The sequence below is a fragment of the Oculina patagonica genome, chromosome 8, assembly GCF_052425735.1.
Source record: "Oculina patagonica isolate OP01 chromosome 8, crgOcupat, whole genome shotgun sequence".
Taxonomy (NCBI): Eukaryota; Metazoa; Cnidaria; class Anthozoa; order Scleractinia; family Oculinidae; genus Oculina; species Oculina patagonica.
In genome coordinates, this window is record NC_135765.1 from 31,255,218 (window position 1) to 31,269,676 (window position 14,459).

A 14,459-nucleotide genomic window follows, 5' to 3' on the forward strand; every position below is an offset into this window, starting at 1 on the left:
CGGCAGTCGATGTATTAAGAAATTCCAAAATCTCCGAGAAACAGAAAAGATTGTTTCTTAATGATCACAAAGTTCTTTGACTTACTTTGTTCGACGGACAATGAAGTCAATTATTGGAACGACCTTTTAACGATGCCTTTTCTATTCTCCGCCAATCCAAAGTTTCCACTGCGAAACTTGCGGAAAGTTTGTCACAAACAAATCCCTTGCTGTCATGCCAACGGCTTAGACGTGACGTCACGGCGGTGAAATCAACGTGATCTCGCGCAAAGAACAAATTTTCATTACAAAACATCGTAGAACTTATTCTTCCAATTGTGGAATACTTTATCACATAATCAAGGAAGTCGCTTCATAAGTAATTGTTAAGTTTGATAAGGTGGATTGTGTGGAAATCTGTGACTTTTACTGGTGTGTTTTGAACGCCGACTACGTTGTTGGGAGCATTTCTTCGTTCAACATGACAATTTATTTACGTTCAGCTAAGTGCAGCTGGAATTTCTGCAGATAGCGATTGCAGCGATCGCCAACATTACTACGGTTTCTTTGAAGGCTTCGCCATCGCTCAAGGATCGAACGAAAAAAGCCTTAAATATGTGGATTTTAAAGATGTTTAACTGTAATAGCGGGAAACTGCGGGCCAGTTTTCTCGTAATGTTTGGTTTAGTTCTTCTGAGCTACGCCGGTAAGATGGAAACCACTCAATGTTATAAAGTTTCGCCCCGTCTTTTGTGCTCATTGTAATAAGGCGTTTTGTGACTCTCATGGATGACAATATTTTATCTTTTCTATCCTAGATTTAGCTGGAGCGGCTTGTGATTGCGAAGCGGAATGTTCTTGTAGTAAAAGCAATTGTACCGCGGGGAGATATTGGCTTTCTGAAGCTGCGGGATGTGTTCAATGTCCTGCCGGGCACTTGTAAGTATTAAACAATTCTTTCTACGAATATTCATATATTTAAGATTACAGTATAATCTCTAAGATCCAAATAATAAAATTAAAGAATGAAAAGTATTCGCGTCTGGAAATACGAACTTATGCGGTTCAATTGCATTCGATTTGAACAGGAATTCTTCGTTGTCAAAGCGCTAAATCGCGCACAAACTTGTATACCTTGATCTTATGTTGTATTATCAGCTAAAAGTGGTTGCATAATATATTGTTTTTATTTCAATTGGACTGGAGGTTTCACTAACTTTTGATATTATGTCTGTTGTTAGCTGCCTGGGAAACGACACAGCCCCAGAACCGTGTCCGGCGGGAACCGAGAACTCGAACACGGGTTCAGTAAATTCGTCAGCTTGCACGGTAAGACCATTTATTTATTCACACAAAATTGTTTTCATTAGAGCATCAGAGGCAAAATTATATCTTAACTCCTGCCTGGCAACGCCGGCTAGATGTTAATGTACCTCGATGTTCAGTGAATTCAATTTATGGACCTTTGCGAGCTTCACTGATGCACTTATTCAGAAGTCACAATAATTATAAACTCAATTTGTGATTTTTGAAATTCATGCAGGTCTTGTATGTTTCCCTGGAGAATAAACACCCTTCTCAGTCAGGGTACTGTGTCTAAAAGTATTGCCTGTGTTTGCAATTTTCAGAAGACATGTTACTTTATAACATGACTTGGGGCCCTGCCAGGGGGGATCCCCTGTCGCTTGTCTACATTTAAAAATTTCCTATGTCGCTTTTTTATCGCACTTCACGTCGCTGTCGGTAGTAAAATTAAAGGAAAAATGCTTGTCGTTGTTGGAATTTAAGTTTTCCCAAAAGGGTTGTCGTTTGTCGCAATTTTATTTTATCTGCTGTCGCTACTTTTTGGGCCATGTCGCTTGTCGGAATTTACCTTGTCAGGGCTTCTGACTTACTAAAGTGCAATCTTGATTTGTTGAACCTCCAAGGAAAATTAAAATTGGTTCAAAAAATCAGGGAGTTTGAGAAACTGGGGGTAAAATTGCAGTTCTCAACTATCCAAGGGAAAGGACTTTTGTTCAAGTTATCAGGAGGTTCGAGAAATGATAGAAGTCAACGGTTGATGCAATCAGCATTGACAACTGTGTAACTAAATTCATATTAAGCCAATCGTAAGCCTTGTCCAGATACTGACCTGATATTGCCACATTTCTGGTCGAGTTTGGGTTCGGTGTTATTACCCTTTGGGGGCATATATATCAGGATTGTTTGTCCTTGCCATGTGTATAATTCGAGCTCAACTGCATCTTGCCAAAGTATGAACCTAATGCATGACTTGACCAAACTAACCTAAATGTCGCTGAATCATACCAAAAGGTACCACTAGGCATACAGTCAACTCTCTCTTAATTAACGGACACCCCAACAAGACGGACACCTCTGTGATATGGACACCTGTTGTTGGTCCCATCACTTCCGTTTTTTAGTCATTTTACTGTAACTAAGCTCCCTATAAGATGGACATCTCTCTAAGATGGAACCGTTCCTGACGGTGTCCGTCATAGAGAGAGTTGACTGTAAATATTCTGACAGCAATTTACAGACAAGAGCTGACGTGACAAATTTGTAGCTCTGACTACAACTCCTGGGCAGTGGATAGAATGGACTAATTCAAAGTATAAAAGAAATAGACAGATTATATTTGATGAATGGTATTAGATTTAGTGAACAGAAATTTCTACTTCTTTTAATACAAAGTGCTGAAGTGAATATTACAAGACTGCTTGACCTTTTTCTATCACATATCATATATCAGATGTATCATTCAACACAGCTTAGAAGTGATTAGCTACTTTAATTTCTGTTAATTTTTCAATATAAATATTTTATATTTCTTTTTCCGTTAATTTTTTTCCTTGACCCCCTTGTGAAACGTCATCGCATCTGCATGCATTGTGTCATTTATTTGATCTGTTTGTGTCACAGGCTTGTGAGTCAGGATCTAACAGCACAGCAGGGTCAATATCATGCTCTAATTGCCCTGCTGGTTATGATTGTACCTCATCACCTGGAAATGTCACGCTGTGTCCAGCAGGAACTTATTCTAATTATGGAGAAGGAATATGTCACTCATGTCCCAGCGGCAAAGTGTGCTCAGATCCATCGCAGCAGCCTCAGGTATATTTCAGTCACTCTGATTGAGTTGGTTCAGGGCATCATAACGCCCGGTTACGTACATAGCAGCTTTCTATCGACATCCATCTTTGACCTGCTAAATAAACAAGACAGATCGAGATCCACCAATCACAGCCCACTAGATTGACCTTCTAAACTTGTGGGCTCATTTGCATGAAACCAACACCAGTATTACATCAGTTTTGATTGGCTCATTTCAAACAGCACATCGAAAGACAATGTCGAAAGATCAATGAAGAAAGATGGCTATGCACGTAACACTGAAAATGGGTGTAAGGGCTGTAACCTGTAACACCTGTTATGACTGATTTGACACTTGATGTTATGGGTGAAGATGTTGATTGGTGTTACATTACACTTGCAGACAGAGCAAAATGATAACTTCAGTGAAACGGCTGTTTAAAAAGTTAATAACAGTCCTGCCAGGTTTTATTTCTTTCCATCACCATCAATATCTGTTGGTCACTGTTAACAGTACATTAATTTCCATCACCACATCAAGTTATGTCCTATGTTGTTTGGTATTCAGTCAGTAAGAAAAGTATTCAATGTCCATCTGTCAACAAGTGCTTATTTGTTAGGCATATCTGAACTAAGGTAGTGTATAAGCAGGGTGCAAAGAAAATGGATTTTACAGCTTGCCCTGAAGTTCGAGCTAGTTGGAACCATTGTGTGCTAGCCCAAAGGCATTTTTCAGTGTCCTTACTTCATCAGCCAACTTGCCCATTAGGCAAGTGATGAATGAAATGGACTAGTCTGACAGAAAAATCCACTAGCCCCGGGCTATTGGACCGGTCTTTCTCTGCACCCTGTATAAGCTGAAATACCAAATTACCAGTTACCGTAAACACCCGCGCATAAGCCGCACCTGCAGATAAGCTGCACCCTGAGTTTAACAACTCAAATGTTGGAAAAAAAGTTTTTTGAAAGTAAATCAAAGAAAATCCAAAGTCAAGTCAAAAATCCAAAGTTGAGTCTTTAGGAAGTCTTCTTCATCGAATGTTAACTCAATGAACATTAAAACGAAAATAAACCAGTCTTACCCACAATTTGAGCTCTTTAATATTATAAGAATGAAAACCAACTTTGACATATTATGGGTGATCTTATTCTGGCATTTGTTAACAGGTATTTCTTCATTCAACGCAGTTTTTCCATAGATTTTTGTGTCACAACAACAAGAACTTGCATTTGCCGAACGTTCCTAGCTTAAGATTAAAAATTATTAGATAAAAGTTGACACTGGCTTAAAATATGTACAGGACGTTTCAGCTACTGCTGTAGCCTTCTTCAGCAATATGTAAATTTAAAACGGCGTCCCTGGTGTTATAGGAATAAAAACTAAAAAATGCAGAAAAAGGTGACAAGGAATGTACTGAATAAAATTGGGGGTGGAATTCTAAAAATGCGACTAAAAAGGATAGAATAGGGGGTGGTATGCAATTCAAAATTGTTAAGTTTCTTATAAATGTTTGGGAATGCTACGTGTTCATTAATAGCGTTTCCATCTCGGACTGAGTGCCACGCTTCGAGGAAAAGTCTTTGTCTCCAAACTGACGACCGGTCGATAATGTCAACATTTTCCAGATCAATTTCATGATCGTTGAGCAAATGGTGTTCGGCCAATAGGGAATTTCTGTCCATTGTTGTTATCGCTTTAGCATGTTCTTTGATGCGTGTTTTGAGTGCGCGCGAGGTCTGGCCAATGTAAACACACGCACAGTCTTTGCATTTGATTTGATATACAACACCTTTCGACGACTCTTCGCTGATTTTATCTTTGGGTTTTTTCAAAATATTGGCGATGGAACGGATGGGCTTGTGAGCCACTTTGACGTTAAAACCTTTGAGAACTCTTGAGATTCTTTCAGAAAAACCCTTGGCGTCTTAGTTTGGAGACAAAGACTTTTCCTCGAAGCGTGGCACTCAGTCCAAGATGGAAACGCTATTATTGAACACGTAGCATTCCCAAACATTTATAAGAAACTTAACAATTTTTAATTGCATACCACCCCCTATTCTATCCTTTTTTAGTCGCATTTTTAGAATTCCACCCCCAATTTTATTCAGTACATTCCTTGTCACCTTTTTCTGCATTTTTTAGTTTTTATTCCTATAACACCAGGGACGCCATTTTAAATTTACATATTGCTGAAGAAGGCTACAGCAGTAGCCGAAACGTCCTGTACATATTTTAAGCCAGTGTCAACTTTTATCAAATAATTTTTAATCTTATCATGCCTGGCTACAAACCAGATATTTTTGTTCCTAGCTTAGTAACCAGGCACTTGATCGGATGCAAAATATGGGACTGGGGCGAGAACGTAAAGCAAAACAAGATGGCGACGGAGGCGTTCGGGTTTTGTGGCTATCATGTCGACAAATTAAAGAGATTTGGGAGCCATCTATTGGAGATGAACTCGTTGCATGAAGAGAGTCTCATATTAATCAGTTCGACAAATTTTCCACCAAAGTGCAAAATGAGAAAAAAAAAATCACCATCTTACTTGTGAATATTTGTGGTATTTTCTCGCTCGTAAAGTATCAATAGTGCTGTAAGAAGCCCCTGCCAGTGTATTTAACTCTGTGGATCCTGACAGTGGTATATCAATACTTTTTTATAGTACTGTCCTGGAGGTTATGAACCAGATGTCTCACAGACAAAGTGTTCACCGTGTGAGGCAGGAACATTCTCATTTAATGGGACATCATGCCAAGCATGTGCTAATGGAAGCTACAGTCTTGAAGGGAAGGCAGAATGTACTGTCTGTCCACGTGGACATCAGTAAGTGTGCAATAATGTTCAATAATGCAGAAAGCTTTGGTTTCTCCAACAAATTGCCAGTACAGTTGGTGCTGTTCACATGGCCCCAGAGAAACTAGAACTCATATAATCTTTATGTTAATAATATGGTCACCTATGTAGTATGGATGCTCAGGTCTGTCCCATTGGTGTCCGAATTTATGAGGTTTGACGGGGGGGGGGGGGGGGGTGGGGGTGAATAGGTTCACAGATTGACAGATTTGGCTTTAAATTGTGTTTGGATTGTGGAGTTTTTGCGATGCATTGAGAAGATTTGCACCTTGTGGATAAGGTGAGAATTTTGGCGTGGATTCCGGACTCTTCATGTCAAAAAGCTGTGATCGTGGATGTTGGAAGAAATTGTCACAAAAATAAGCAATGCAATTAAAACTCTAAAAAAAGTTGGCATTGAAATGTCAGTAATGAGCATCTACTGTCTGTATCAGTGAAACTATCCACACAAAGTTTTCAAGTAATGCAGATTCGGATGTCATCAAGAGTATTTGCAGAGTAACAGATTTAACCAAAAAAATAGCATGGATCAGCAGATTTGTGTACCCCCCCCCCCCCCCCCTTTGACTATACCCATTTATTGACCTGATTAGAGCCAAATTATTTTAAGCTACCTGTATTGCATGTTAGGACAAGGGGTATTATCTTTTTTAGGTGCTGTGGATGATCAAATATACATTTTTTTCATTTTCATTTTGCCAACAGATGTTTAAACAAAACCATTGAGCCAGTGAGATGTAATCCTGGCGAGTATGCAGCTGCTGGACAAACTTCTTGTTTACAATGCGACAAAGGATTCTATTGTCCTGATGTACCATTAGCAAGTCCTTTGCCATGTTTTAATGGCACTTATACAAACACTGTGGGTCAAACAGAATGCCAGCTGTGTACTGCAGGAAATTACTGTCCGTTTGCTTCTCAAGGAGAACAGCCCTGTGAGAATGGGACATACAGTAAGAATGGGTCAACTGTTTGTACTGAGTGTCCGGGTGGACATAGGTGAGTTGTGGTCATGCAAGTACTTATTAATAAGTTACCAAATATATTCAACATCTCTTTAAAAATGCTAAGAACTAATATATAACAGTTAAAAGGGTTCAAAATGTTTTCAAACTCGGAGCGCAAATAAAATTTAAAAGCGTGAAATATTTCGTCTGATTTCATCCAGACTTCATCAGTCACTGAGGTGGTGTTTTTTAAGATGAATGTTAAGAAGACATTTCACTGCCTCGGGGGAGTTAAAATTCTGTCATAAATTGGAGCTAATTCAAAACCATTGTCTCTATTTAACAAAGGTTTTCTGAGTTTTATCTCAATGGCCTCTTTCACCCGGCGTTTAAAGGTGTTGATTTCGGTGGCTAACACTTTTGTCTTGCTTGTGTCTACCGAGTGGCCCTCCAGTCGACAATGTTCATGAATGGCTGACGAGTTCCTCGACTGATGTTCTTTCATTCTGGTTTCCAGTAAACGGGACGTTTCGCCAACGTACTCCTTGTTGCACTGTTCACATTGAACCTGGTACACAGTTCCGCATTTCTTTAGATTGGACGTTTTGTCCTTGACATGTACCAATTGCGACCTCAGGGAATTTACGGGTTTATGAATAAGTGTGACCTCGTGTGACTTAAACGCTCTTTGAAGGCGTTCAGAAATTCCTTTGATGTATGGCGCTGAAGCGTAGATTTTCTTCTCGTTTTCGGGCTCTTTCGTTCCAGACTTGGAATGCGGTATTGTTAGCATCCAATCTGGGTAGTTGTTTACTTTCAAAGCTTGTTTCACGTGTTGGGCTTCTCTTGTTTTGTCCTCGTCCTCGGTAACCAAGGTCTGGGCTCGCAGCATCAGGGTGTTAACTACAGCTCTTTTGTGTTGAAGATGATGATTTGAGTGGAAGTTCAGGTACTGATCCGTGTGCGTAGGTTTACGGTACACGGAGATCTTGGTAGAACCATCTTGGTTTACGTGTACACAGGTGTCAATGAACGGGATTTTACCCTCCTTTTCTTGTTCCGAAGTGAACTGGATGTGCTGATCAATCGAGTTCAAGTGATCAGAGAAAGAATCGACAGCATGTTCGTGAATCTTGGCCATCGTGTCGTCAACATATCGGTACCACATAGTTGGCGGGGTCGGGGCGGTGTCCAGTGCTCTACTCTCAAACTGTTCCATGTAGAGATTAGCCACTATGGGAGAAATTGGGGACCCCATCGCAGCTCCTTGTTTCTGTTTGTAGAATTCATGCTGGTATGTGAAGTAGGTACTCGAAAGGCACATCTCAAGTAATGTGGATAATTGTGTGATATCCAGAGGGCATCTATCCGGCAGGCTACTGTCACCTTCCAGTTTCGCTTTGGTAACTGAGATGGCTTCATTAATCGGGATGCTAGTAAACAGTGCAGAAACATCGTATGAAACGAGTTTCTGTCCAGGAGGTACCTCAAGCTCTGCAATCTTGTTGACAAAGTCTTCACTGTTGACGATGTGATGACCGTTGAGGCCAACAAGAGGTTTCATAATCTTAGCAAGGAACTTGGCAGTGTCGTACATCACGCTACCAATGCTGGAGACTATTGGTCGTAACGGGGCGTCCTTCTTGTGAATCTTGGGCAGGCCGTAGAACTTTGGAACATTTTCCGCTGTGGGGTAGAGCTGGTTATACAGATAGCCAGGGATTTTTTCTTCTTTGCGCCAATTTCTCAAGGTTTGAATGAGCTTGTTTTTGATGGAACCAGTTGGGTCGGATGTCAGTTTCTCATACGTGTTGGTGTCGTCTAGTAAAGCCTTCACCTTGGTGTGGTAATCTTGTTTGTTAAGAATGACCGTAGTGCGCCCTTTGTCTGCTGGCAGGATGACAATTGAATCGTCCTTCGTCAAATATTTGATAGCTTCCCTTTCGGCTTTGCTGATGTTCGATCTTGGAGGTTTACTCTTGCTTATAATTTTAACTACTTCATTTCTCAGGCTCTCGGCTTGGCTCTTATCCTTCAGTTGGGTGCAAGCCAGTTCTGTGGCTGCTACGATATCTTCAACTGGAATCTTTGACGGGGTGACGCTAAAGTTCAAACCTTTCATAAGAACCGATTGTTCACTGTCGGTGAGAGAGCGGTCTGAAAGATTTATTACCCACTTTCTCTGATCAATTTTAGTGTCTTCGGTGTTCAACGTCGGCAGTTCAGTTTTTTGTTTACTTTGAAGGCGATCGAACTTATGCCTTTGGCGGCTCTTTGCCTCCTCAAAGTGCGACGAGTGTGTGTTCGCGAAGAGAGTAAGAATTCGGTTGTTTATCTCTGTTGACACCTTGGATTGTAATTTTAACTCCCCCGAGGCAGTGAAATGTCTTCTTAACATTCATCTTAAAAAACACCACCTCAGTGACTGATGAAGTCTGGATGAAATCAGACGAAATATTTCACGCTTTTAAATTTTATTTGCGCTCCGAGTTTGAAAACATTTTGAACCCTTTTAACTATGTATCCGGAGCAGGAAACCAATATTTTCAATTGTAATATATAACAGTAATATACGTGAGGCCATATGTACACCCATGCACGGAGAGGAGTAAGTAATATACTTACAGGAAGTGGTGTTCAATTAAAAAGCAGGAGTGATTCATCAAGTCTAAAACATGAGGCGCAACCTTGAAAGCATGCAAGTTTATTGAGTGGCTTCAAAAACTTCTGATGTAGATTTTTTCATTCTTGTACTATAATAAAACATTATTTAGTTTTTTTTTTCTTAAATGAATGACATGACAACAACAGATTTGTGGGCTACGAAGTTCAATATAGTTTCCAAATGAGCCTGAAAAGTTTTCAGGTACTTTGAGTGATCAACAGTTTGTTTTACCTTTTAAAATGAACAGTCTGATTCTTTAGGTGCAAATAAATTTATTGAATTTTCAAGTTTGCCCAAAGGGCAAGCTGTAGCAAGGATGTACTAGCCCAATTTAAGTCATTTTTTCTAGCCCCCCCCCCCAAAAAAAAAAAAAAACCTCAGAACTACAGTGCTTATGATGCTTCACTCGCCCATTACACATGTGAAACACATGTGAATGAATTAGTCCACCAGCCTGACTGCAAAATCCGCTAGACCAGGAAGGAAGGTAAAGGGAAAAATATTACTCAGTACTAAGGGTAACTTGCTGGAATCAAACCCAAACTAAAAAACCTTATCTAAAATTGGAATTTAGTTTTTAACTCACCCATTAATAATTTGATGTTTTTCAGCTGTGCTGATCCAAGTGCAGATCCATCTCAATGTCCAAGTGGCAATTATGCGCCATCAGGAAGCCTGCAGTGTCTGTCTTGTCCAAAGGGATCTCACTGTCCATCTGCAGGGCTAGCAGAGTACATTCCTTGTGTTAACGGCACTTACACAGACAGTGTCAATCGAACTAGCTGTAAGATCTGTCCAGCTGGTCAAAAGTGTCCAAATCCAGCCCAGACACCAGTCAACTGTCCCAGTGGGACATACAGTAAGGGTGGGGCTGCGGAATGTATTGTGTGTCCTGAAGGCCATAGGTGAGTATAATTGATTATTGTAGCAGCATTGTGCTTACTGCATTCACTAGTGTATTGGCAAAAAAGGGTTGAACAGGGTCGTCACAAAGTGCAAGGCATGCTGTCCATTTCTGCTGGCCTAAATGGCACTCGGTATAGCCTAAATAGAGCCCTGGTTAGCCCACAGCTAGCTAAGGTAGCTTGCAGTTAGCCTTTTTATTAGGAGTAGGATTTTTGCCTTGCATGCCTCGCTGCCTTGCCTTGCACACCTTGCATGCCTCGCTGCCTGGTACATTGTAAGACTGTTAAACAGTGATGACATGACTAATACTGCTCTTGAATTTTTTCCCAGTTGCCCTGTGAACTCCCAAGACCCTGTTCCATGCGGCAATGGCAGCTTTGCTCCAGCAATGAGCACCTACTGCCATTCTTGTCCTATTGGTTCACAATGTCCATCTGAAAAGCTTTCTTACCACCTTCCATGTGCAAATGGTTCTTTTTCACTTGCTGAGAATGCCACCAGCTGTTCTGAGTGTCCTGCTGGGTCAAAGTGTCCCAATCCTGCTGTGAGACCAGTTGAGTGCGAGAATGGGACGTACAGTAAGGCTGGAGCCACCCACTGTATAGAATGTCCAAGTGGACACAGGTGAGATGCCATTTTAAATTTGTCACCAAGGAAAGTTTATTAATGAGCCATGGTTGGGTGACCCTATTCCGTGGAATGGCAGAAAATTATAATGCTAAATTGCTTGCGATAGTTTCACCCCAGTTGTTTTCAGTTAGCTTCACACCAGTTTGCTTGCGGTTAGCGTTTACTCTTGTTTGCAAGTGGTTAGCTTTCACTAGTGGTTTGCCTGCTGTTAGCTTTTATTTGTTCGTTAGGGCAATATTACATTTGAGCAGTACTGTACTATTGCCATTCTGCCATTCTGCCAAATAGGGTCACCCACCACAGTTAGCCTTGAGCACAATGCTAGCCTTGACTCAGATTCCATAGCAGTGTCTGGGATAGGACGTTTTATTGAACAGGTGTTGTTCAATTGGTTTCTCTGTTACATTTAGGTCATAAATTGAGATTATAGATGTCCAGAAAAAAGAAAATCTTTGGTCCCAATTGTCACAAATGTTTTACATACATGTACATGTACTTTAAAAAAATGTAATTTAATAATATTAATAATAATAATAATAATAATAGCTTTTATTTATACACGATAAATGTATAAATTTCAAGTTGATGATAATTCAGTAGTATTACGCAATTTAATAAACAGCTAGGACTTAAGTAGAGAAGACACTATGAGAGAATTTACGAGATAATTATTAAATGTGGCTTAGACCAAGCTTCATGTCTATAAACCAAAAATTAAAATAAGGATTTTGTATGTGACTTAAAGGCAATGATGCTGGAGTCATGAACTCAAGCATACATTAAATTCTTGCAAAAATGGTTTTCATCCTAGCAAGTAATATGTAAAAAGAGGACTAACTTGGTAAAATTTTGCCCTTCCTTAGATGCACAGACAAATCAGCTGATCCAGTTGCATGCTTGCAAGGAACCTTTGCACCATCAGGAAGCATGGAATGTCAAGAATGTCCTCTTGGCTCTCACTGCCCATCCAACAGCTCCGACAGACACGTACCATGTTCTCCTGGTTCTTATGCCAATGAGACATCCCTAACCAAGTGTTTGGAATGTCCAGCTGGTTACATTTGTCAAAATCCAGCAGAATCCCCAGTTCCTTGTGAAAATGGAACATACAGTAAAGGGAGTGCTACCAATTGCACAGTGTGCCCTCCAGGATTCAGGTATAAATGCTTGATAATTACATTCCTTGCAGTGGTTTCCTCCAAAAGTTCTTTTGACTCTATTGCTAACATTACCCTGGGTAATAGCCCTATAGTGGCAATTGCAGTAACCTAATGGTGCTCTCTTAGTTCCTTGCCCCCTGGTGGGGGATAGGGCGGAACATCAATGCTTGCCATCTGTCCCTATCCTTGGCCACAGCTGCTGCTGCAGCCCACGATGTTAGTCCCAGCTCAGCGCGTTCCTTCTCTACTGTCCTCTACCATGTTTCCCTTGGCCGTCCTCTACTTCTTTTCCTGCTTGGTGCCCAGGATAATGTGGGTAACCTAATGGTGCACTTACATGTAAAGCAAAACCCCACATAGACTTAGTTATCTAGGCTAAGTATGCCACCTGCAAGTCAAATATGTTTTAAACTGGTAGTCAATTGTTTCATCTTGATCAGAAGCATCAAGCTTTTCAAATATACAGGTACTGTTTATTGATGAAATCAAATTGGTTTGGAGTAAACCTCTCCTTGAAAGGTGCATCTCTGTTATACCACAGGTGTCCCAACAAGGATTCAGACCCTGTGCCATGCCAGGCTGGAACATATGGACCAGGAGGAAGTTTGGATTGCCGTCAATGTCCAGCTGGATCACACTGCCCCTCAGCTGAGCTCCCCACTCATGTTCCTTGTCTCAATGGAACATACACAGACTCAGAGGGACAAGACACTTGTACCCAGTGTCCAGAAGGATTCAAGTGCCCAAATCCTGCTGGCTCTCCAGAGACCTGTGAAAATGGGACCTTTAGCCTCCCTGGCTCCACACAGTGCACACTTTGCCCTGCGGGGTACAGGTAAGACTTCTGAATGCATGTTTCTTGAATTTTTTCAGAGCTGTTTAAAATCAAGGGTCTCTAGTAACAGTTCTCTACTGAGCACTCTAAAGAAATTATTCTTAATGCACCCTAGGCAACATGTGTGTTAAGCCCACCCTAGGCAACATGTGTGTTAAGCCCCATCTTAACACTCAAACATTTGGTACGACATTTATCATGTTTGTGACACACAAAATAGGGTGGTTAAGCGATCAAACATTTGCCCATGAAGCAAAATGCTGGATGAAAATGTTTGATCTAGATCAATCATAGGAAGCCATTTAAATGCAATGTTGCGAGAGGCGGCTAAACATTCAAAGATGCTCTCCCAATTCGATGTTGGACAAAATTGTTTGATGGTTTAGCCGGGGCTTTACATACTAGTAAACTTGTGTTAGTCAGTCTTAAATTGTAACATTAAAGATGTCTTATTGTAACTGAATTCAAAGAACTGTCTGTTATTCAGTTGTAAGCTAAATTGCACCATAAACGGTAACCTAACAATAAACAGAGAGTTTTCAAGCGTAATGCCCAAATTACAGTCTACTGGAAGAGAATGAAAGCACTTGCACAGAATAGACAGCCTCTGTAACTGCACGACAGCCTTGATGCCTTCACTGTGAAATGCTGATGTTGAAAACCTTGCACTTAAGCACTGTTAACTGAGTCTGCACCTGCACTGATCAAGCACCGTCTTTGTCGAAGACTTGGAGATTGGTATTGTATTGTGTTTGTTCTGAACATTCCTGCCTGGCAATTGCAGTTGTCCAAATAAAACACGACCTGTGGAATGCTTAGCTGGCTCGTATGCTGCAGCAGGGAGTATTGAATGTCAGATTTGTCCAAAAGGAGCTTTGTGTCCAACCAGCGGACTTCCAACATTCCAACTTTGTGCTAATGGAACCTATTCAGACGTGGAAGGCCTGAGTGATTGTAAACTCTGTGATCCAGGATTCCAATGTCCAAGTGTTGGAATGGAAGCACCAGAAGAGTGTCCTAATGGAAAATACAGCAACGCAACTGGTGCTCGATATTGTATTTTGTGTCCAGAAGGTCATAGGTGAGCTTTTGCACCCTATTAATCAGCACTCCTTGTTTCTCCAATGCACCAGTAATGGCAACCTGATAATGACAGCCAGTTCTCAAAGCAATTCCAAATAGTTACATTTCTTTATACATTGTTTTCCAAAACATCTTGAGCAAGTTAAGCACAGAGAGGTACTGTAGATAATATAATTGTTATTGATAACAGTTACAGAGCTGTGCTCTAGCAGAGCCCGGCTGCCACAGGCGACTTACTTTTGCCTTTGGGCAACTTGACTAAGTTTGCTATCCTGAAAGCTTTTAAGAGCTGGGTACCCAAGAT

General features: G+C 40.8%; 1 protein-coding gene across 1 annotated transcript in view; it reads left to right on the top strand.

The window, feature by feature from the left end:
• Nucleotides 1-295: 295 nt before the first annotated feature.
• Nucleotides 296-14,459, top strand: part of LOC144662456 (uncharacterized) — an 87,072-nt gene continuing 72,908 nt past the window's right edge. Inside the window, 11 exon segments of the mRNA XM_078523264.1 lie at nucleotides 296-685; nucleotides 798-918; nucleotides 1,221-1,308; nucleotides 2,905-3,096; nucleotides 5,739-5,899; nucleotides 6,635-6,928; nucleotides 10,153-10,446; nucleotides 10,778-11,071; nucleotides 11,941-12,234; nucleotides 12,779-13,072; nucleotides 13,857-14,153. Of these exon segments, the coding sequence (XP_078379390.1) occupies nucleotides 595-685; nucleotides 798-918; nucleotides 1,221-1,308; nucleotides 2,905-3,096; nucleotides 5,739-5,899; nucleotides 6,635-6,928; nucleotides 10,153-10,446; nucleotides 10,778-11,071; nucleotides 11,941-12,234; nucleotides 12,779-13,072; nucleotides 13,857-14,153 (2,420 nt within the window). The 5' untranslated portion in view covers nucleotides 296-594.